General features: G+C 31.2%; 3 protein-coding genes across 3 annotated transcripts; 1 reads left to right on the top strand and 2 right to left on the bottom strand.

Annotated features, from left to right (window-relative positions):
* Positions 1 to 2146: 2146 nt before the first annotated feature.
* LOC110623784 (RING-H2 finger protein ATL70) lies at positions 2147 to 3060 on the bottom strand. Its single transcript, XM_021768805.2, has one exon. It carries the CDS (start codon positions 2872 to 2874, stop codon positions 2359 to 2361), a length of 516 nt encoding a protein of 171 aa, XP_021624497.1. The 5' UTR covers positions 2875 to 3060; the 3' UTR covers positions 2147 to 2358.
* Positions 3061 to 13108: 10048 nt separating this feature from the next.
* On the top strand, positions 13109 to 15803 carry LOC110622064. The gene is made up of 3 exons (XM_021766429.2): positions 13109 to 13500; positions 15052 to 15159; positions 15283 to 15803. The coding sequence occupies exons 1-3, from the start codon at positions 13183 to 13185 to the stop codon at positions 15592 to 15594; spliced, it is 738 nt and encodes a 245-aa protein (XP_021622121.1). The 5' UTR covers positions 13109 to 13182; the 3' UTR covers positions 15595 to 15803.
* A 2653-nt stretch (positions 15804 to 18456) lies between these two features.
* LOC110622730 (agamous-like MADS-box protein AGL8 homolog) lies at positions 18457 to 20971 on the bottom strand. Its single transcript, XM_021767333.1, has 2 exons — positions 19774 to 20971; positions 18457 to 18536 (listed from the first exon to the last, which is right to left on the bottom strand). The coding sequence occupies exons 1-2, from the start codon at positions 20969 to 20971 to the stop codon at positions 18457 to 18459; spliced, it is 1278 nt and encodes a 425-aa protein (XP_021623025.1).
* Positions 20972 to 23145: the final 2174 nt, after the last annotated feature.

Genomic DNA, 23145 nt, shown 5'->3' on the forward strand with positions numbered 1-23145 from the left:
GAATCCTCTGATGTTAGTTTCCTGTTGCCAATTTCTTGCATCTTAAGGACTAATTTGGTTTCATATTAGGAAAAGAAAATTTTCTACGTTTGAAATAATTTAATTAAGAAGAAAAGAATTGAAATAAATTCTTATAAAATTATATATGATTTTAATTGTTTTTAAAATAATTTTTAAATTAAAAATTTAAATTATTTGATAAATTAAAGAATTAATAGAAAAAAAATAAATTAATTTAAATTTTCTTAAAAATAAGATTTTATTTCTTATAAATATATACTCTTTCCGTCTCATAATTTTTATTTATATTTTTTTCTATTCAAAATTATTATTTACTTTTTTAAAATTATAATAACTTATAAATTAACTATTATAATTCTATTTAATTTTATCTTATTTTTAATAAATCTCTTAAAACATATTTTATTGTTTAATAAAATTTAATATATAAATATAATTTAAAAAATTAATAAAAAATTATATTTAACTATTATAATTTTATTTAATTTAATTTTATTTTTAATAAATTTCTTAAAATATATTTTACTGTTTAATAAATTTTAATATATAAATATAATTAAAAAAATTAATAAAAAATTATATTTATTAATATGTATGTAAAAATAATGTAAATAAAAATTATAGAACAAAAGGAATAAAGCACAACGAGATTTTAGTTGGATTATTCCTTGTGTAGCTTAGACCCAAAATGAGCAAGTGCTTCAAATTCTCGCAATCATACATTTTTTTCTTTTGTTATCATCATTATTAATATTATTACAAAATTTTATTATTTAATTATTATATTATGAAAAAATTTATTGATTGATTTATTAATTTTAAAAAATATATTAAAATATTTTTAATATTTTAAAAAATTTACTAATCCACACATAACTAATTTTACCTATTAAATATTTTATTATTTAGTTATTATAATTTAAAAAAATTTATTATATCACTCAGTTTTATAAAAAAATCTATTAATTAATTCTCTATATTTAAGTATTTTAATTTTTTTATAATATTTAATAATAAAAATTAGTGAAAGGATTAATTAATAAATTTTTTTTAAATGCCAAAAATCTATTTTTCAAATTAGAAAAATTGATTAATGAATTTTTTTATAATATAAGATCAAATAATAAATTACCCTTATTATTATTTGAGAGGTATTCTACTTCTCCAATTTCTAATCTCTATTTAAAAAAATAAAAAAATAAAAAAAATTACATAAATTCCGCCAAAATCAATTATGTCAAATGAAGAATAAAAGAATTGAACAGTCGTCTAGCTTCTGTGCTAGTACCTAGTTCATAATTCAAATATGAAAAAATTACTTTTTAGTTCCTGAGATTTAACGTAATTAACACTTCTATCCCTCTATTTTGACGACCCAACACTTAAGTCCCTCACTTTCTCTTCCGTCCAAATTCGTAGTCTTTCCGTCCATTTAAACCGTTTGGTCAAAGAGTCAAAGGTGAGATGTGATAATTTTTTCCAAAAATACTCTTCTCTCAATATGAAATCCCTATTTCTCTTTCATGTTTTCTCCAGTTACTTTTATCCATTATTAATTCTCCTTTTTTTTTTCTCAATCTCTTTTTTTCATCTTTTTTCTCCCTCATATTTTCTCTATTTCCTTTTGACATAGTTGATTTTATTTTTTCTCTTTTTCACCTTTGTTCTCCCTCATTTTGACATTGTTGATTTTATTTTTTTTTTCTCTTTTCCATCTTTCTTCTCCCTAAAACATTATTTGAGAGTTGCAGAAAGGGTAGGAGTTATGGTGAAGAAGAAGAAGAAGTTGCAGAAAGAGTAGGAAGAAGAAGAAGAAGAAGAAGAAGAAGAAGAAGAAGAAGAAGTTGCAGAAAGGGCAGGAAGAAGAAGAAGAAGAAAAGGCATTTGGATTTGGGTTTTGTGATTTTGAAATAGCGGGATTTTTAGTGAGGGTTAATTTTATCAATTCATATGTCCCAAACGGCTATTTTGGACGGAAGGATGAATTTGGAAAGAAAAGAAAATGAGGGACTTAAGTGTTGGATCGCCAAAATAGAGGGACAGAAATGTTAATTACGTTAAACCTCAGGGACTAAAAAGTAATTTTCCCTTCAAATATATACCTTTCTTTTACTGTATTCAATCTTAATATTCAATCAGCGTTGATTGGTCTTGTGTCTGCAACTAGTAAATCAATCTTTAATTACATGATATATGTGCACAAACTCCTGATGATCAATCATATCTACTATATATTACAAATCAAAGAGTATTGTGACATAAAATTCATCATTTTTTAAGAAAAAAAAAAGAATATAGAAAGGAATTACATCACAGAGATGGCTTGAGAAGACGACCCTAACCCCTCCTGCTTGCCAATGGAACCACCTCAGCAAGAGGCGTTGAAAGAGGAGTTGGCAACGGAGAAGTTCTGCAAACTGGACAAGTAGGGTGCTGACGCAGCCACGGATCGACACACTTCAGGTGGAAGAGGTGGCCGCAGTCCGGCAACAGGCGGAGCATATCAGTATTCTTATAGTCCGCCAAGCAAATAGAGCAACAAGCACCAGTAGAATCTTTCTTATGAAGTTTGGCCTCAGAATACATCAACTTTGGATAGCTTTTCAATGTGGCCTCATCAAGGCCAATATCCACCACAATGTTCTGCAACTCAAGTGACTGATCTTCTCTATCACTTCTCTGGTTAGCCACTGATGATGGCTGCTGTGTTCTTGTGCAGAAGTAAGAAGCTAAGGTGATGGTTGTGATCAGCAAGAGAATCCCAATAGAAACTCCAATTCCATAGCCAAATCCACCAATGTTGCTTGAACCCAGAAACCCTCCTGCTCCTCCAGACCCATCTGTGCTGTTCATATTCTCAAGAAATCAAAGCAATAGCTGCAAGATTTGGATTTGGATGAGAGTATAGAAATGGCTGGTCAGCCATGGCTGTGGGAGTTAAGACAAATGGAAGCCAAGGGGGGAGGCTGTTCAAATTCTAATATAAAAAAAAGTCAACGGTAACATGAGATGGAAATGTAGATTAAAGAGAGAGAAAAAAAAAATTGGTGGAGTTTTAATTAAGGGGATATGCATTTGAGGCTTTAAGTAAAAGAGAGGGCAATAGACCAATGAGGCAAATGCATGTGATGTGATATTCAAATTATGGGCTATCTGCCTTAGAGTGCATTGTTTATGAGGTCAACGCTTCTCTTGCTCATCCTTAATTATATTAAAAATATATTTAAGAATTAAAAAAAATTAGAAGAATTACAATAAAATTCCTTAAAAATTTATTAATTAATCTCTATTTTAAAATCACTATATTAAAGTTTATTTGTATTTTGTGAAAAATCAAACTATTTAATTATTTTGTTAAAAATATCGTAAATCAACTTATTTTAACTTTAATTAAAGTATTAAATAATATAAATTTTTTAAAATTATAAAAATTAATAATATATATAACGGTTTTAGTATGATTTTATAAAAAAGAAATGTATGAATTAAATGATTTTAAAATAAAAATAAACTAGTAAAAAATTTAGAAATATATCATAATTTTTAAAAAATACTGATAAATAAAATATTTTAAATAATTATGGATAAATTTTTTTTATTGATTAACAACACTTTCTTTTTATTTTACGATGAATTTGAGTTTGAGATTTCATGATTCTTTTAAGAAAAAAATTATTATTTAGTCTTTAGAATATAAAAAAACTCAACAGTTGATCTTTCAGTTTTGAAAAATATATTAAATATTCTTATCGTTCTAAAAAGCTTACTAATTAGTTCATCTGTTACTTTTAACTATTAAATATTATAAAATAGTCTAAAATACTCTTAATACGGAGAGATTAATTAATATTTTTTTTAAAAATATGAGAGATCAATTAATAAATTTTTTAAAATTATAAATATTAAATAGTAAAATATCTAATATTAAAATTAACAGAGATTATTAGTAGTTTTACGTTAAAACGTCAGTTATATTTTAATATATTTTTTAAAATCGAAAGAGTTAATAAGGAGTTTTTTCGCAAAAAGTGAATAATACTAATTTTTTATTTTAAAAACATTGAATGTAAATGCTATTACTATATACATATTAATTAAATGTCTGTAGTTTATATTGATGTCAACTAAGCATATGTTTGATCTTGATTAAAATATTTTGTGTGAGTTGCACAATCCATGTATTACCAAGAAATTGAAAGCTTGTGGGATTTTTCTTTGTTTTTTTATTTATTTATTGAGAAATTGAATGGGCACAGGAGCTTTTTCTTCATCACAGCTAGCTGTTTATGCATATTTGAAGGCCAAAGACCATGAAGCATTGTTGAGAGGTTGGTGCTGGCAGTTAATAATACCTAACATATTCAATAATTGAAGGATTTGTTTCTCTTGCTGATGAAAACTATCAAAATCAACTTGTATTTTACTAAATACCCATTTAGGGAAGTCATCATTAAGATGACAATATGTTCTTTAAAAATATTAATAAAATTAAAAAAAAGTCATAGTTAAGGTTAAGGTGTCAATATATATTTAATAAAAATAATAAAAAGTTAATATGGTTGTTAACTTGCTCTAACCATATTATTGTCTTTTTGTTTATGTTCTGATGTGACTTCTATTATTAATATATGTGTTTATTGAATTTAAATTATGATTTATTGAGAAAATTTTATTATTTATTTTAAATAAAACATTTTATAATATTAGGTAATTTATAATTAATTACTTAAATTTAATAAAATTCACTACTTAATTTCTATCATTTCTGATCACCAATACGAGACTCTAATCTAAGGTTCACGAAGCCTCTTAAATGGGCCTTCCTTGGGCCTGAGTCTCTTCACCCCCATCTCGGTCATGAGGCTCAGCAGGAAAGAGGATAACCGGCCCATCCACCTAGTAGATCTGTTTACATGCGTGCCAAGGGGAAAATTAAATAGCCGTTTAGCATGGAGCAGACGTCTGACGCTTTTATATGTACGTATCCGTATGACAGAGACAGGTGGCCCAGTAGTAGCAAGGCCGTTGGACGTCACTAGTAGACAAAAGAAAAGAATAAAAGGAGAGGAGCACCCTCTTCTCAAACCAAACTTACTCAACAATTGTAAGCTCTATTTTCTCTGGATCTCAAAGCATCAATTTCAATTGTAACGACTCGAGAACCAGACTGCTACTGGCGCTAGGGTTCATATCGATTTAAGATCGCCGGAACCCGTAGTAAGCCTACTATACATCCTGTTATACCTGATAAAATCTCATACATGATCGCAAGAAAGTATAAATATAAACATTCCATGAACCAAGGCTCAACCTATACATATATCAAAACTGAAAACATAAAACCCATACTAGAACCCTCATCAAATGCTCCAGTATAGTAAACATCATATGCCTCAAGCTCAGTTCAAACATAAACTCACACTTAAGGATTACAAGGACAAAAGTTAGGGCAAAGCACAATTCTAAAAACCATAGAGCAGTACATGTCCACATCTATACTATTACAAAAGGTTATACCAGCAACTCAGCCAACTTTCCCGATCTAACTCTGATCCTGCAAACTTAGGATTAGGAAAAAAGGATAAGCTAAAGCGCCTAGTGAGCAGAACATAAAAACAGTTCAATAAACATATGATCGAATGAAATGCATCACAACATAATCAATTCACATCAAGATGGATTTGTCACCAGTAATCATCTACAAATTCTAATAGTGCCCGGCCCACGACGGGTGCTACTCTGGACTTCCTCTTATATCATAATATATCCATAATGCCAAGGGCGTAGAATGAGCAACCCTGGTCTTTCTCTTACATAGTGTTAGGGGCGTAGAATAGGCAAACCCTGGTCTTTCCATATTCGTCATAAAATGTCATACTCGAGGGCTAATGGGTCATCTAACATCCATCCACAACAACAGTGAAATGCAATGCATCATATTCGTGAATTCTAATGCAAACAACCTAATACATAATCATGGCATTCGTGATGCATGAGCATGCTTAAAAGGTTTGATTTCTTAAAAATAACATATCAGTTTAGTTCTACTCACCTCTGACTAAAGCTCGTCTAAGACTGACGCAGTTATTTCACTGCAGGTCTCTACGGTTTTCCAAGTCTGATCATACACAGATGGACTCAAATGAGGGACCAAACATAACATTTGCAAGACTCTAAACAACTCCTCAAGAACCCCTTAAAACATACCAAAACATGCATATAAAACAAGCATGGGACTTTCAGCGGCAGATTCGGCGGCCGAAGGTCTCTCACAGGTCCGAAAGTCGGTAACTTTCGAAAGCAGGTTTGACGATCTAAACCCCTTCACAGATCCGAAAGTCAGTAACTTTCGGGGGTAGTTTAGGCAGCCAAAAGATTGCCTCTACCTGTAGGTTCGATGGCCGAACCTTACTTCGGCGATCGAACCTTTTTTCGGCGGCCGAACCTGGATTCTCCAGTTTAGGCAGAACCTGATTCTGCCCTAGCATTCAATCTCTCAAAACACCAAAAAAATTCACATGCAAGGACCTCACAACAACCAAACCTATTTAACATACTTAAGAGACCTCAAAAACTGCCTCTAACCCAACATGCAACAACATAAACACAAGAGGAAGCATGCATTAAGCACATTTAAACTCAAATCCAACAATCAACAACAAGGACAAACATGCAACCAAAACCATTAAACCCTCAAAACACAAGCTGAAAACCTTTCGAAAATAAAAGAAAAGCAAGGGTTTAGGCTTACCTCTTGGAGACAACTATGGTGACAGCAATCAAACTTGGAGAAAGAGGAAAATCGATCACTGGAGGTCTCCAAGGTTTAAAACTTGAAATGCAACTCGTGTAATACCCGGCTTTACTCCGGTATCGGAATTCCTACCGTCCGGTGGAATCTCGGATGTCGGAAGCCTCTAGTAGGGTAGAAACATGTTTTCATAAAATGTTTCAATGTATTTCATGGTTTTAAGTAAAAAGAAAATGAGTTTTTGCATGAAAATAATCTTGGAGGAAGACCCAGGTTCGGCGCCGAACCTCAAGTTCGGCCGCCGAACATGCATGCACTTCGGGAGTGCTTTAGGCCCCCGAAAGCATAAGTGAGGGAAGCCCAGGTTCGGCCGCCGAACATGGCATGCATGCGGTGTTGGGAAATCCCGAGATTAATGGCAACCCAATTGCGCAGCGGAAAAATAAAATTTTGGATTTCCTTTTCCAGAATCCGAGTGCTTCGTTTAATTAATAAGATGGATATGAGACTAACCTGTTAATCTCGCCAAGAAGAAACCATGTTGGACTGATGGTGCTGCTTTTTCAAACGAACACCCTCTATGGTATCCACACGAACGTCTTCTATCTTTCTAGAGTGCTAGCTCTCTCAAAGATGGATAGATTATGTGCTTCACAATCTGCAATCTTTTAGGCTGAGTTTTCTCAAAAACACCTGCCTTCTACAATTCGTAGAAGGGGTATTTATATGTTTCAGTCTTTTGTTTTTACACAAATCCTTTTCCTAAAAGCAGTTGTGTTTTTCCTACAACTCCTTTTCCTAAAAGGAGTTGTATTTATCCCACAACTCCTTTTCCTAAAAGGAGTTGTGTTCATAACCAACTATCACAATCTCGCAGATACTCAAATATCTTATGTGATAGAGTCCTTTATCTGTAACAGTTACAGATAGACTGCAGATCTTTTAAATATTATTATCTCATAATAATAAATGATTAATAATAATAACACTTTATTATTATTAATTATATTAATAATTAATATTAATAATAATAACACTTATTATTATTAATTATATTAATAATTAATATTAATAATAATAACACTTATTATTATTAATTATATTAATAATTAATATTAATAATAATACTTTATTATTATTAAATATTAATAATAATAACATTTTATTATTATTAAATTTAATAATAATAACACTTTATTATTATTAATTATATTAATGGGTTTTGGGCTTTTAACCCATTAATATAACATAGCACTTCAACAACGTTCTTTTGTGTGTGACCCAATAGGCTCACATTAATTGGCAATAGGCCCAGTCCCACAAGGCCCATAAGTCATAAGTGGCCTCTAGTAAGACATTATGACTACCCAACTAATATGAGGATCAATAGTCCAATGAAACCTAATAAATAGAACATGAATTAATCCTTTTGTCACACGATATCTAGTTTGAACATAAGTCATGGTCAATGTCAAACTTATAATGTTCAAACTTATAATTTCTCAATCTCTAAGTAAACTGATAAATTCAAATGATATTGATCACACTATCAATTCATTTGAGCACGGCCATGCATTTCTCAGTCTCACTCATCGAGGGGCCCAGAAGATATCTCTCTCATAGAGAGGGACAAATTCTATCTTGATTATTCATTTTCCTCTACATAATTTCTATTATGCTCAATCATAACCTTTATGATTGTCCGATTAAAGACAACGTTTGGTTATGTCAAAACATAACAGTCCTTATGTTGGAAACTATGACAATCTCAAGTCAAAGGATTAAGACATAACTACTTTGAGATTCACTTATGACAATGACCCATGTAGTGATCTCAATGCGGGTCCATCCAATACTTTATTCTCTAACAAGTATTTATGATTATTGAATTATATCAACATATACATAATCATCTCATGATTATCAATCAATAATCATACCAGTTATATTTTATTATTATCAACATAATAATAAGTAACCAGGGATGATAATCATTATTATGTAACATGCAAACAAATAATAATGATAAAACCTCTTTTATTAATAACCAAAATGACATACAAAAAGGTCCAAGATAATGGCCTAGGGCATATACACTAACATGCGGAGGCACGTTCGGCTCCCGAATGTGGCCTGGCCAGCCACCTATAAAGGGGTCCCTTAGCAAAAAACGGGCGAGTTTTTCTCCCCACTTTCGGCCAAGGTGAGCTCTCCGCCGTCCCTCACCGATCTTGAGTTTCTTCCTTCAAATCTTTCACGATTTTCACTAGTTTTCACTTTGTTTTGAAGATTTTCAAGCATAAAGCAAGTTTTGGAGCTTTGAAGTTCAAGAAACTCAAATCTCTCCCATCTCCGAGCTAGGGTCATTTTCCTCTCGATCTTCAAGAGGTAAGGGCCGATCTTGAGCTCACTTCATGTTTTAAACAAGTTATAAGTTGTTTCATGAAGTAGAAATGCATGTTTAGGTTGTTTTGAGTTTATGGGTTTAATGTGTGTTTTTGAGCAATGTGAGTATGCTTGATGTATTGTAGTAGGGGTTTAGGCTAGTTTGAGACCCCTATGAGCTTGTATGTTTGATTGTGTATGTTTGAGAGTGTTGTAGAATAGGTTTATGCATGTTTGAAAGGTTTGGGAGGCGTTTGTGCATGTTGGAGCTAAGTTTCTGCCACTTTGGAGAAACTTAGGTTCGGCTGCCGAAGGAACTTTCGGCCGCCGAACCCGCTTGTGGAAGCAGCCTTCGGCTGCCGAAGCCTGCCCCTAGAAGAGGACTTTCGTCTCTGGAGGGCAGTTTCGGCCGCCGAAAGTGCTGCCGAACATGCATGAGTTTCGTCTCTGTCTGGGAGTTTCAGCCGCCGAAGGTGCCGCCGAACCTGCCTGACTTTCGGCTCTGGAGGGACTTTTGGCCGCCGAACCTGCCACCGAAAGTGCCCTGTTCAGCCTTCCTTTGCATGTATTCCATGAATGTTTTGAGGTGTTTTTAGGGGGTTTTTGGGGAGTATCCCAGAGTCATGTTCATGTATATTTGGTCCCTCATTTGAGTCCACCTGTGTAGGTTCGGACCCGAGGAACCGAGGACCTCAGCAATGAGTTCAGCTGTTTCCGTGTCTGTCAGAGCTAGCCAGAGGTGAGTGGAATAACTCTTATGCTTTAAAATAAATAAATCAGTTTTAGCATGATTCACGCATCATGAATGCCATGAGATATAATAGGGTGCTTGCATTAGAACTCACGAACATGTTGCATTGCATAATATGTTGATGATGTAGATGAACGTTGAATGATCCTTTAGTCCTCATATGTCACGATATGATGATGATACGGTACGGAAGACCAGTGAGGCCCATTCTACGCCCCTGGCACCATGTAAGAGAAAGACCAATGAGGCCCATTCTACGCCCCTGGCACAGTTGGAATGTTATGTTATGCTAGGTTATGTAAGAGAAAGACCAGTGAGGCCCATTCTACGCCTCTGGCACAGTTGGACCATGTAGAGGACTATTGGTGACAATTTCATCCTTGATGTGATATGATTGTGATGTGATGCATTCCATGTTACCATATGTTTTAAATGTTTTATTATTCTGCTCACTGGGCTTTATAGCTCACCCCTCTCCCTTAACCCCCAGGTTTGCAGGTACAGGGTAGACCAGGAGATCAGCAAGAGTAATGAAGTCTTGGTTATGTAATAGATAGTGTGGACATGAAAAATGTTGAGATGTTACGTATAAGTACAGTATAGAAATGTAATGTAAAATGTTCATGGATGTTAGAGGTGTGCTTGACCATAGAGTATTGTTATCCCTTTTAATACATGATCTCAGATGTTTTATGATGTAGATGTAAACCAACTCAACGCATGTTATGTCACCCATTGGGGCTTTGATGAGATCCCAAAGAGGGGTCAATATTTATAGTTATGTTTATGTTTAGTGCATGCACAGGTTGAGTTTGGTGTATGAGAGAATGTATGAAAGAAAAATTTTAATTTATTTATGTATATTCTTGATCATGTATGGGATTAAACAGGTTTACAGGTTTTATGTCAGACTTGCTACGGATTCCGGCGGCCTTAAACCGATCTGGATCTTAGTGCCGGTAGCGATCCGATTTCCGGGTTATTACAACTCGGATCTTCAAAACCGTAGTTAAAAACGTATGGATTCTCTAGAAATTGAAGTAAAACGGGAAGCGCATGAAATTACCTCTGCCCGAAAATGGAGGAGAGTTTCTCTCGATTTTCAGGTTGAAGGCCCTTTATAGGTGGTTAGAGAAGCCACCTTCAGCGGCCGAACCTTTTAAGTCTTGCCAAAACTCAAAAAAGTCACTTTATGGAAATCCTATTTTACCCTTCTAAATATTTCGGCTTTGAAATTTTGAATTCCGATGGAGATTTTCATCGAAAAGTAGAAATTTCGTCGCCAAAAATTAGCCGAGTATTACATCAATGATAAAAATAATTTTATTTCTAAAATTTCATTCTGTTAAAATTTATTGTTAGATTATAATAATTTAATTTTTTATCTTTATTTATTATAATGATTTAATTCTTTTAGTTTTAATAATTTATAATAATTTAATTTTTATAGTTTTAATATTTATAATATATTTAATTCCTTTTTTACAGGGTTATTGAAATAAGAGTTTATATATTTTGAATTGATTTAAAATATTCTTTTATCACAATATTTGATTTAGTGTTCTAAATGTGGATGCAAATTTTATAGTCAAATTATGGAAATTTTATATATATATTTTTCAATTAAAGAAAAAGTTAAAAATATTTTATATATTTTAAGAATATTATATAAATTTATTAAATATATTTTTTTAAAATAAAATTAAATACTGAAAAATAGATTATTTTGTTAGATTTTCATAAAAAAATATTTTTAAAAGTTATTTTCTACAAATAATGGAGAATATGATAAATATTTTATTTATATTAGTTTATAATAAAATTAATTATTAAATATATTTTAAATAATGCTACTATATAAATGAAATTCTAGCATGAAGGGATAGGTTTAGTTAATTTTGGTGGTAAGTCCGTTTAAATAAATCTGAGAGATCTCAGTTTCTACTCTTTTAATTTCATTTTCATTTCAAAAAAAAAAAATTCTAATTATATTTAATCCTATTATAAATGTTGATGTAAGGAGCTTGCCTTTGGTAGGGCACTGCAACTGCACTGCTGCGGCACCACTGGCTGCGCCGCTGCGGCACCTTCATCCCCCTTCAAAGCATTTTTCGGTCGCCGGTACGGCACGTGCCCCCTTGCCGTACCCTCCCTCCGCCCCTGATCACAAGTAAGCTTTAATTTTTCTGCTTCACATGTCATACTTTCATTCAATCTAAAACATAATTAAGAGATTGCCAAGCTTCACAACACTCTCTTTTCTTAATAAGGTTTTGAGTTGTAGTTTCTTGTGATGGTTTTTCTCTTTTTTCTTTTTTAAAAAAACTCAAACTAATATATAAATTATGTATAGTGCAATATTATTTTAAAAATTTATTAATATATAATTAAAATTATAGTTAAAATTCATTTTTAATAAAGAGTTAAAAGTTTTGGTAATAAACATAAGTTACCATAGTGATTTAATATTATATGTATTTAAAGTATGTCGTGAGTTGTCACCATAGATCATATGATAAAATTTTAATAATTCGTGATACTAGATCATAAGAAAATAGGTTCGATTATTATGATGATCAGTAGTCGTCGAAACGACAGAAGACTCACCCTCTTATATTCGATGGAACCTTTTATAATACTTAAAATACTGTTCAAATATTTTATACTGTAAATTTTGAAATTTTTTATTCACTATTTCATACTAGTTGAATTTTTTAAAAAATTATAAATTAATTTTACTTTTTTACTATATGAAATTAAACCATATACAAAATTAAACCATATACAAAATTCAAGACACACATTTTTATATATATTTTTTTAAATTTAAACTATCCACTTATATTAATCTCTGATAATTTAATGAGTTGAGTTTCATTGTAAATTTTAAATTATTAAAAATAAAAATTTTAATTATATTAGTATTATATAAAAATTTTAATTATTTAATTAAAATTTTAAAAATTTAATCATGTTATTGTTAAAAATATAAAGTACTTGCTGAAAATAATTAGGGTTAAATTTCATTATATTATCAATTACACTTAAATTTTTTTTAGTGAATATTATTCTTATTATTTTAAAATAAAATAATAAAATTAGAGCACTTCCATATTTTGTCCCGGGTCAAGTACGGTTTCGGACGCGAACCGGGCACGCACATCTGAACCCGCGCAAAACGATTCGATTCTTTTTCCCTTCGATTTTCCAATGTCTTTCTCCTTCTGTTCTTCCATGTGAAGTCAAAGAGAAACCAAACCAGAGCTCGCTAACAATGGCAGCCACGACTCATAGATATTTACTGTTGATATTTCTGGCAGCAGTATCGTCGCTGTTGTTGGTGGAATCTGGCGACACGAATCACATCTACCGGCCTTGCAGTGACACCACCGTACAGCGGTCGGATGGGTTTACTTTTGCCATCGCATTTGCATCGAGGACCGCCTTCTTCTATAAGAATAATAGCAGCCTTCAGTTATCTCCTTGCGATTCAAGGCTATCCCTCTCTAGCCAGAATTCTCAGATCTCCGTTTTTAGACCTAAAGTCGACGAGATCTCTCTCCTAACGATTAACACCTCTTCCTCCTCTCCGGTTAGTTAACTCCATCTGCTTCTTCTTCTCTGTGTCTTTACGCGGTTCGATCAATTTGTGATTTTGTTATTTGTTTCTATTGTTTTTGGATGGTATAGAGGCTGATTTGACTTGGATTCAACGTTGAAGTCAGTTTGCTTAAATTTAGGAATTTTTTATTTGTACTGATTGATAAACTGGTACATACTCGATTTGAAGATTTAATTCATGATTTCGCGCTTAAGAAAGATAAAATTCTCTAATTTTGCAGCTAATGTTTTGGGGAAATGAGAAATATGGCTTTAAAAGACATAACGATATAGGAACTTGATATAGAAATCCGCAACCCTTTTTGTAATGAATACTTTTTAATTATCAATATCCTGAATGCCAGAGGAACATGAGCAAAAGAGAATGAAAACCAAAAACTATATGATCTCTATTGCATATAAAACTCGGTGGTGAGGCCAATTTGACTAATGTATTATTTATTAGCTTCTATTTGGTTTACTGTTAATCCTATCCTGATTTTACTTTAGAAAAGAACGTTAGGTTTAAACTCTTGCAACTATGTTGCCTAAGATCCAAACTTTCTGAAGACTACGTCGTTTAATACTGAAGTAATGCTTTCTGATACGCTGAAGTAGCAAAACTTGTTGTCACCTTGATCTACTTGTTCTGTGCTCCTTTGCTTAGATGGAAAGGAGGAGCAGCAACAGGAGTTTAATGTGTTGCAGCAAGCACCCCCTGAATCGCTATTGGAGATTCTGCAAGAGCGCTTATCATTTCGGTATAAGCTGAATGAGCTTACCTCACCATAAGGAGAAAATCCTTCATAAGATATGCAATGCTGTCTAATGGACTCAATGGTGATAAGGGAACATATGATAGTTGTCCAAAAAGAGCCAATGACTTCCTGGTTATCACTGCTATTCTACCAAGTATGAACTTGGTGGTAACAGAAAAAACGACTCATCTACTTCATATTAGGTCAACTTCAACAGAAAATTAAATTCCACAAGGGAACCCTGTCCCTGATATTATGGTTGTCAGTGGTTTTGTTCTTTTCTCTCTTTAAATGTGGAATATTTACTTTGAATATTTGGAAAAAGTATGCTTTTTTGCTTAAGATAAAAGCTTCATGTACAGTATTTGGGGGTTGATGCCCACTTAAGAACCTGAATCTCTTTTCTATAATGCTGTTGAATAGATGGATATGATCGAGTCATTGAGGTGCTATTTGGCTTAGCAAGGATGAAGATCAGGATAGGAATCAAAATTTCATTTCTTTATATTTGATTACTCTGAAAGGAATGGAAGTGATAAATCATGAATGGATGGGCCTTAATATTGTTCCTCCTTGATTGTCTAGGGTTAGAAATTGAAAATACAAATGAGCTTTCTGTTCCATTCCGACTGATAACCAAAGGGCACTGTTTCAGTTGCATTTGATTTGCTAGCCCTCCATTTCACTTCCATAGCTTCTAGGTTTGGCCTGATACTTGAATGTCATTGTGAAAACTGTGCCACCTGTATCTAATTAACGTGATGCCTAATATTTGTTTTCTTCAGGACAATTATGGTGGATATATGGTCGCATTTGCTGGGAGAAAATATGCTGCAAGGTCGCTTCCTGCTTTTGTCGCAAACAGCACATACACTGTGACAAGCTTCACTCTGGTAAGAGAAGATTTTGTATCCATTATGATTTCAGGTTTACATTTATAAGATAAACGGAAACCCATTAGTTTTCCGTGAACATTTGTTTGTTATCATCATTATCATCATCTTTATTAAATGCAGGTTCTTGAGTTTAAGAAGGGCAGGCTGCAAAACCTTTACTGGAAAAGGGATGGATGCACTAGATGTACGGGAAACAATAACTTTGTTTGTCTTAACAATCAGGATTGTGCAATCAGAACATCGAACTGCAAAAACCATGGAGGTTCAGTAGATTGCAGCCTTGGTATCCAATTGGCCTTCTCTGGCACGGATAAGCATCTTGCAGTTCTCAACTCATGGTATGAGGTGGAAAATCTGAGGCAGTACTCACTTTTTGGCCTTTACTCAAATCTCAGGAATTCTCTGACTAGCCAGTATAATAAGATATTTTAATTGTGCTTATAGAAGTTTTGCTCCTGATTTGTTGGAATTTTCCCCTCCTTGATTTTGAAGTTGCCCACCTCTACCCTTTGCTGATGAGTGCTTCCACTCGCATGTTGCCATCTCTTTGCGGTTATTGTGTGTAAATTTAGAAATACTATCGGTTTTTTGTGATTATATATGAAAAAGAAAAAGAGAAAATGTTACAGTTGAAATTTCAATTCATGATGCCTTTTAAAGTTTGGAGATGGTTGACATTTGCTATTTTTATTGTTGCTCTTTTCCTAATTGGCTTGGAGCTTGAAAGAGTGTCTGTTTGCTTGTGATACCACTGAGCTTGTTTTTGAAGTGATGCTCAAGTGCCTGAAATTAATTCTTCCTTGTTAATCCCTAGATGGAGTGTGGAAAACTGAATCGAAAAAGGTTGAAAATCAAATACTGCAATGTCTATTTTTTATAGACTGAAGCAAATCGAAATAAGAATTAAATAGGCACATAGAATCTCCAAAGCAATTGCTGGAGATTGAACAAATGAGAGAAGAAAGGAAGAATGGAGAAAGAAGTACGAGTTTAGCATTGAACGGAGTGGAGATCGAGGATGGAGCACACTAATGGAAGTGTGAACGTGTTGAAGCAAATGAAAATTTAATTCATAATTAGACTTTTTTTTTTTTTGATAAGGGATGGGTTTGGAGGATTGCAACTGCCAGACCAAGCCCGCGAATATCAGTAGAATTATTACTTAATTATATTTGCAGAATTATTACTTAATTCTTACATCATATATAAATTTATTAATTAGTATTTTAATTTTAAAAAATATATTAAAATATTTTTTATATCTAAAAAAAATTATTAATTAATTATTTAGTTTTAGCGTTAAATATTATAAAAAGTTTAAAATATTATGAAAAGATTAATTAATAATTTATTTAAAATTTAAAGGATTAAATAATAAATTTTTTTAAAATTATAAAAATTAAATAGTAAAATATTTAAAAAAAAGTAATTAATAAATTTTTTAAAATATTAAAAATATTTTAATATATATTTTAAAAATTAAAAAATTAATTAAAATTTTTTTCTATATTGTAAACATTAAATAGTAATATGTGAATATCGTAACTATAATTTACTGATCGTCCTCTTATTTTATAAATTCATGTTTTATACGGCATTCCAAAAAAAAAAAGTAGATGCATATACACATCTCATCCCTCTAGCATCAAAGGAGAAATAGAAAAGTAAGTGATATATTGAATGTGCATTTATTTAAGGTATTTTAAAAAAAAAAACACATTATTCTTTATTTTAAATACTAAAACATTTGTTTAGAGTTTAAATATTTGTCAATCATTCAAACCCTAATTGAAATCAATAGTTAAAAAATTAATAAAAATACCTATATATTAGGTAAGCTATTGGAGGTCCAACTTTGTTATGATGAGCGTTATGCCTAATAAATTAATTCAGACTAGATATTAAAAAAAAATGGATATATTAGTAGCTCATCCATTGATTGGATAATATGTTATATATAAATGAAAAAGAGAATGTCATTTGCCATTAATTAATGTTCTTACATGTTTTTAAGAAAATAAATCATATGTGAATGTGATGTTGTAACTAATTTTGTCAGCTTATTTTAATTAGTCTGTCCACTTTGTTTAATTTATGTCAAATGCGGTCAATTAAATTTAATTTAAGTTATTAATGAATATTAAGTATTTAACTCCAAATAAATGCACATTCATATATCAAATTCTCACACCCTATAGAAGAATTAAGTCATACCAAACGTAAAAGAAAGTAATTTCACCATATTTAAAAAAAAAAACTATAAACATATAAATAAGGATTTTATAATAATTAAATCTGTAATTAATTGATTGAATAGATAAAAAATGAATTATTTGCTTATAAAGTAATACATTATATATAAATGAAAGCAAATGTAAATTAAATTTACCATTGTATATATTTTTTTTAAAGTAAAATTACTGATTGTATTAATAAAAAATTCTATCCAATAAAAAGAGATATCATTCCAAACAAAGAGATGATTATACCTAATAAATTCTCTAGTCAAAGTACGGGCAGTTAGAATAGCGTTGCGACGAACCCATCTAACAGAAATATCAGTTATAGAGTCTAACAAAGATTCACAATCATTTGAAGTCAAACTTCTGCATAAGATAATTTGACAAAAATGCTTCTCAAGCGCCCGTCTAAACTCCTACATAAGATAATTTAGCAAAAATATTCCTCCTTATTTCTCATTTCTCGAGCATAAATAATTAAAGTTTTCCGAATAAAACCATGGAACAAAACTTCTACGAGATAAAACTCGAATAAAGTTCCAAGGCTGACGTTGTCATTGCGATTCCGAAAACTAATAATAATCCGTAAACCTCCATTGAACATTACCTTCCGAAACAACCGAATCAATAAAATTTGAAGAAAAGCCAACCCCAGAAACAGACACATAACTTTTTCACATTAACGAAAGGTTTTCTTCCAATCCTTGTCTATTGACTGAGAAGCAACCATCAAAATATAAAAAATTACGAAAAAATTCCATATGAAAACTAAGAGCTTTTGTTTCCATCAAAAATAAAATGTCCGGCTTGTAACTAGTAACAAAATCCTTCAATGCATTAACTGTCCGAGGATTGCCGAGTCCTCGGCAGTTCCATCATAGAACGATCATTGCTTTCGGCTATCCCGACTTTTGACGGGATTAGCTGCTTCACTATTGTCTGTCAAATTAACATTCGCAGGGGTGTTGTTAGAGGTATCCTGTTGAGAGGAAGAAAAACCTGTAATAACGTTATGTTTGATATTTATTGGTATTTTTTTAGCATCATCATTTATTCAGACTGCACTCTCCTCATCAAGCTCAAAATCCCTGACCAATTTAGTCAACGTCTCGTTGTAATAACCAGAAGGAAGGTCTTCAATCAGAACCCAAAAATCAGAATCAATTAGAGGGATATGGAGAGAGTTTTCATTATCTTGTATCTCCTTCCAAACAAGTGGAAATCGATTGTACAACTAAGAGCCCCATTCACTATATTTTCAAAATCAATATTATTAAAAAATCGAAACAGATATCTTTTTATCTCTAATTCCATAATAGATATCCCTCTAAAGGATGCTATAAATATGTCAAAAATGTTTGCATATTCTGAAAATTGATTGGATTGTATATGAGAAACATCCCCGTCATACAGAAATCATAATTGACGATCAGAATATGTTTAGACTTCTTAATAGGGACAACAACATCTTGTTCTTTTATCGATAGTCAATTGACACAGATCGTCTTCCATGAAAAGGGGAAAGAAGAAGTTAGATTTAAGAAAAAGGAAAAATCGAGAGTATCGAGACGTAAAGGAAAATTTGCGTCGAAAGTATCCGTTCTTATTGATATATCTCCATTTGTATATTTATCTATATACAAAATAATATATTATATAAAAATAAAATATCATGCGCAGTTAATTAAATTTAATTCAATTAATTAACCTTATTACAGATCAAATTTAGTTCTATTAATCTTATGTACATCTTTAAGAGAATATATCATTTACATTAAAATAATATATTATATATAAATGAAAAGTGGAATTAATTTTGATTTATTTTACTAATGAGGAATAAATATTTAAATAAAAATTTTTTTAAGTGTTTTAATTAAATAATAATGTGCTATTTTTTTAGATATCTAAAATAAATCGACATTGGTGTATAATTTTGGATAAATTTAGTCTATTAAATTAATCTAATTACATTTTTTTTGGTAACATACTCTACTTAATTACATTTAAAATTAAATTTTATTGCCTTTTGAATCCCTTCCTGCTATAATCTTCAAATGAAAGAGGCAAAAAGCTCAACAAGAGAAACATAACATTTCATTTAAGGGCACAAACAAACAAGAGACACATAGCATTTTATTTAAAAAACAAACAGAAATAACGGATACACAGCAACAAATAGACACCTTATTACATCATATATGAATCAAATAAAATTCTGATCGACCTTTGGCGACCGAACTTCAAACACACATTTAAAAAGAGATCAAGATATTCAGCTTTGGACGAAACTTAAAACACACACACATGAAGAAAGATATTCAAGGTTAGAAATTGTGAGGCCAAGGTTTAGTAGGATCAAATGGCATGCCTGTGTCAGTCCCAGCGGGCAAGAATCCAGGAAGCCCTAGGTCGCCTCCGGCTGCAGTGGGGCTTTCTCCAGTAGTGCTGTCGGGAGCAGGAGCAGGAGGACGAGGAGGCAGCCCCAGCCCAAAAACATTTGCACTGCTACTGCCTGCAAAATTTTCAGGATGAGGAGGAGGCGGCCCCAGCCCAAAAATATTTGCACTGCTACTGCCGGCAAAATTTTCTGGAGGAGGAGGTGGAGGAGGCAGTCCCAGCCCAAAAACATTTGTACTGTTACTGCCTGCAAAATTTTGAGGAGGAGGGTGCAGCCCCAGCCCAAAAGGATTGACATAAGGAGGCATTCCCAGCTCAAAAGGATTCATACCAATATTCATGTTCCCCTGAGGGAGTCCCATGCCGACGATGTTGCCGGCGCTGCTATCTCCAAAACGCCCAGGGTAAACACCCATATCAAAACCACCACCACCACCAGGAAATCCGGGGAAGTTCAACCCTTGTGGGAGGTTGGTTCCACTGCCGCCACCAGCAATATTTTCGTTATTGTTCATCATATCAATGAACCACTGATCCCACATTAAAGCTTCTTGAGGATTAAACCTCATAAGCTCTCCACCAGAACCACCACCTCCTCCTTCTTGGCCCATCTCTTCCATAATAACATCCCCATGAGGAGACATCGGAAGCGGAAGAGGAGGAGGAGGAGGAAAAGGGTAAGATGGAAGAGGAGGAACTTGTTGAAAATACTCGGATCTTTTTCTTAACTCCCTCATTTTCTCCTCCAACAGCCAAATGAAAGCCTGAAGTTCAGTCACCTCAAAAGAATCCATTTCATTATCACGACGAAGTCGGTCCATGAGGTAGACCAACTCATACTCCCTGTTCTTCATATGATTCTTCCTGCAATGTTCCTGCGATTTGGCCATCCTCTCCTTTAGATAACTTTCTTGATTCGTCATCTTTTTGCACCGCTCCACCTCCGGAATGCTTTCGTATCTCATAATCAGCTGCTCCACCTCCGGTGGCGATGGCCACACCATAGGCTCTGGTTCATCTGGGCTATAGATGATGGCAAAAGCATTAACACCGCACAAGGTGGTGAGTTCACTCACTTTTTTCAGCAAGCCAACTCGCCTTTTCTTCAGGCTGGCCTTTCTCGCAGCATCATTCACTATCCACACAAGCTTAACCTTCTTTCTCGTCATTTTTTTGATTTTTTGCTACTCACTCATGCATGAGACCTCAGAAGGTGAAGGGTTTATATAGCAAAGAAGGGAAGGGTGGGGCTTGAAGAAATTATTATATTTCAGGGGTGAAATGTGAAATAACAGGAAATAGTTGAGGGCAATTAATTTATAATAAATCCATTTGTCAATATTCTAGAGTTATGAGATTTTGGTAAGTGAATTACACTCTTTGCTTTCTATGGTAAGATATTTCATTTTCATTTAATCTTTTTGTTATTCTGGACCAATACTATATCCCATTTGTCACTCATGACATGGACATTTCTACTATTGTGATTGGTTCTTTTAAAAAATTATAATAATATTTTATTTAAAAAATGGGTCCATTAGATATTGTCCAGCACTAAATTATTTAATTTGCATAATATCAATATGAATTTGAATTCAAAATAGATTGATTTTTTCTTCACAACCAGAGATATTATATTATTTTTCATTGTTTTATTTAGAATTAATATAAAATGATAAATATAACTTATCATAATAGTATTTTTTAACTCTCCATTTAATATAATTCATTTGATAAAAAAAATTAAAATAAATTCTTACAATGAATTTTTTTTATTTTAAATAAGAAAATTATGAAAAAAATTACATTAAATTGAATTTTTATAAAAGCTTTAATTCTAAATGAGAGTTCAAAAATTATTTTAACATAAAAGATTATTTTATAGGATAATTATTATTAAAATATTACTATGAATTTGGTTATTAATTTTTTTTTACTGTTCTTTTAAAATTTTTCACATGTTAAAAAATAAAACTGATGCATTCTTTATATTATAATTTTTTTAGTTTGTTCTATACTTTTATAATAATGTAATTACATAATTTGCATGGCAATTTTTACACTTCATAATGTAATTTCTTAATTTTTTTTAACTGTAATTACACAGTTTTATATCTTAATTTTATAAATATACAATATTACACAACTTTTTATTTTTTTTTAAATTTAAGTCCTCATACGAAAAAAAACTTCAGTTTTGTGGCGGATAAAAAAAAATCTAGAAACAAATATAAAAAAAAAAATAATTTACAGAGTTCAGATTTTTTTTAATAAACAAAAGAGTCGACTGAATTTTCCTTATAAAAATATATCTATCATGAAAAAAAAATTAAATATATGAGAATAAAGATATATATAATTGAAAAAAAAAATAAAAAAATGATAGATTTGTCATTCTATTAATTCATTTAATTAAAACGTGTTTTTGATTTTTATGGAAAGAACTTATAAAAGTATAAATGTAATAGTAGTTATGGTAAGAAAATCTATTATTCACTTATAATCTAATTTAAAAATATTTATTTTATATAATTATTATATATTTTTTATTTAAAAATTCAATTTATAGGTTGTATTTTAAATTTAATAATCATTAACTACAAAATAATAAATATTTTTTAAATCAGTTTTTATAAAAAAAAATTAAATGAATTCTTACAAAATTATTTATAATTTTATTTTTATATATAATAAAAAAATTATAAATTTAAAAGTTTAATTTTTTTTATTTTAAAAAAATTAAATTAAATTAAATTTTTATAAAATTTTTAATTCTAAACGAGAGGGTTTTTGTTATCCTACTGTGTAAATCTAACCAAAATTGATATTTGTTCCACTTGGGAAGAATAATAATATTTAAGTATTTTTTTTTAAAAAAATTTAAGATTAAAATTGGAAAAGATTTGTTATATGAACTTGAAAATATTGCACTTATAGACTTAATCTGACAGTAAGTGCATTTGAATAAATCTGAAAAGTGTTAGATTCTATTCTCCCAATTTTCAATTTCTAATTTCCATTTTAAAAAAAAAAAACTTGAATAAATCTTAAACAACTATATATATTATAGTTAGCTGATTGATAGTGCAGATTTTTGTAGTTAGTTTTATGTTATACTATGATTTGATTTAATGCATCATATCAATTTTATGAAGTTGCATTTCAAGAGCACTGATACTTGTCGCTAATTAGACATTAGCTTTATTCAATATCAATTTTAAAAATAAAGTTAGTATTTTATATCAGTCAAAACACTATTATTTAGTAATTAAAATAATAAAATATAAAAAATTCATTTTTTAATTAATTTTAGGATTTTTTTATTTTAATTTAATTCTAGTAA

The sequence above is a fragment of the Manihot esculenta genome, chromosome 9 (assembly GCF_001659605.2).
Source record: "Manihot esculenta cultivar AM560-2 chromosome 9, M.esculenta_v8, whole genome shotgun sequence".
Taxonomy (NCBI): domain Eukaryota; kingdom Viridiplantae; phylum Streptophyta; class Magnoliopsida; order Malpighiales; family Euphorbiaceae; genus Manihot; species Manihot esculenta.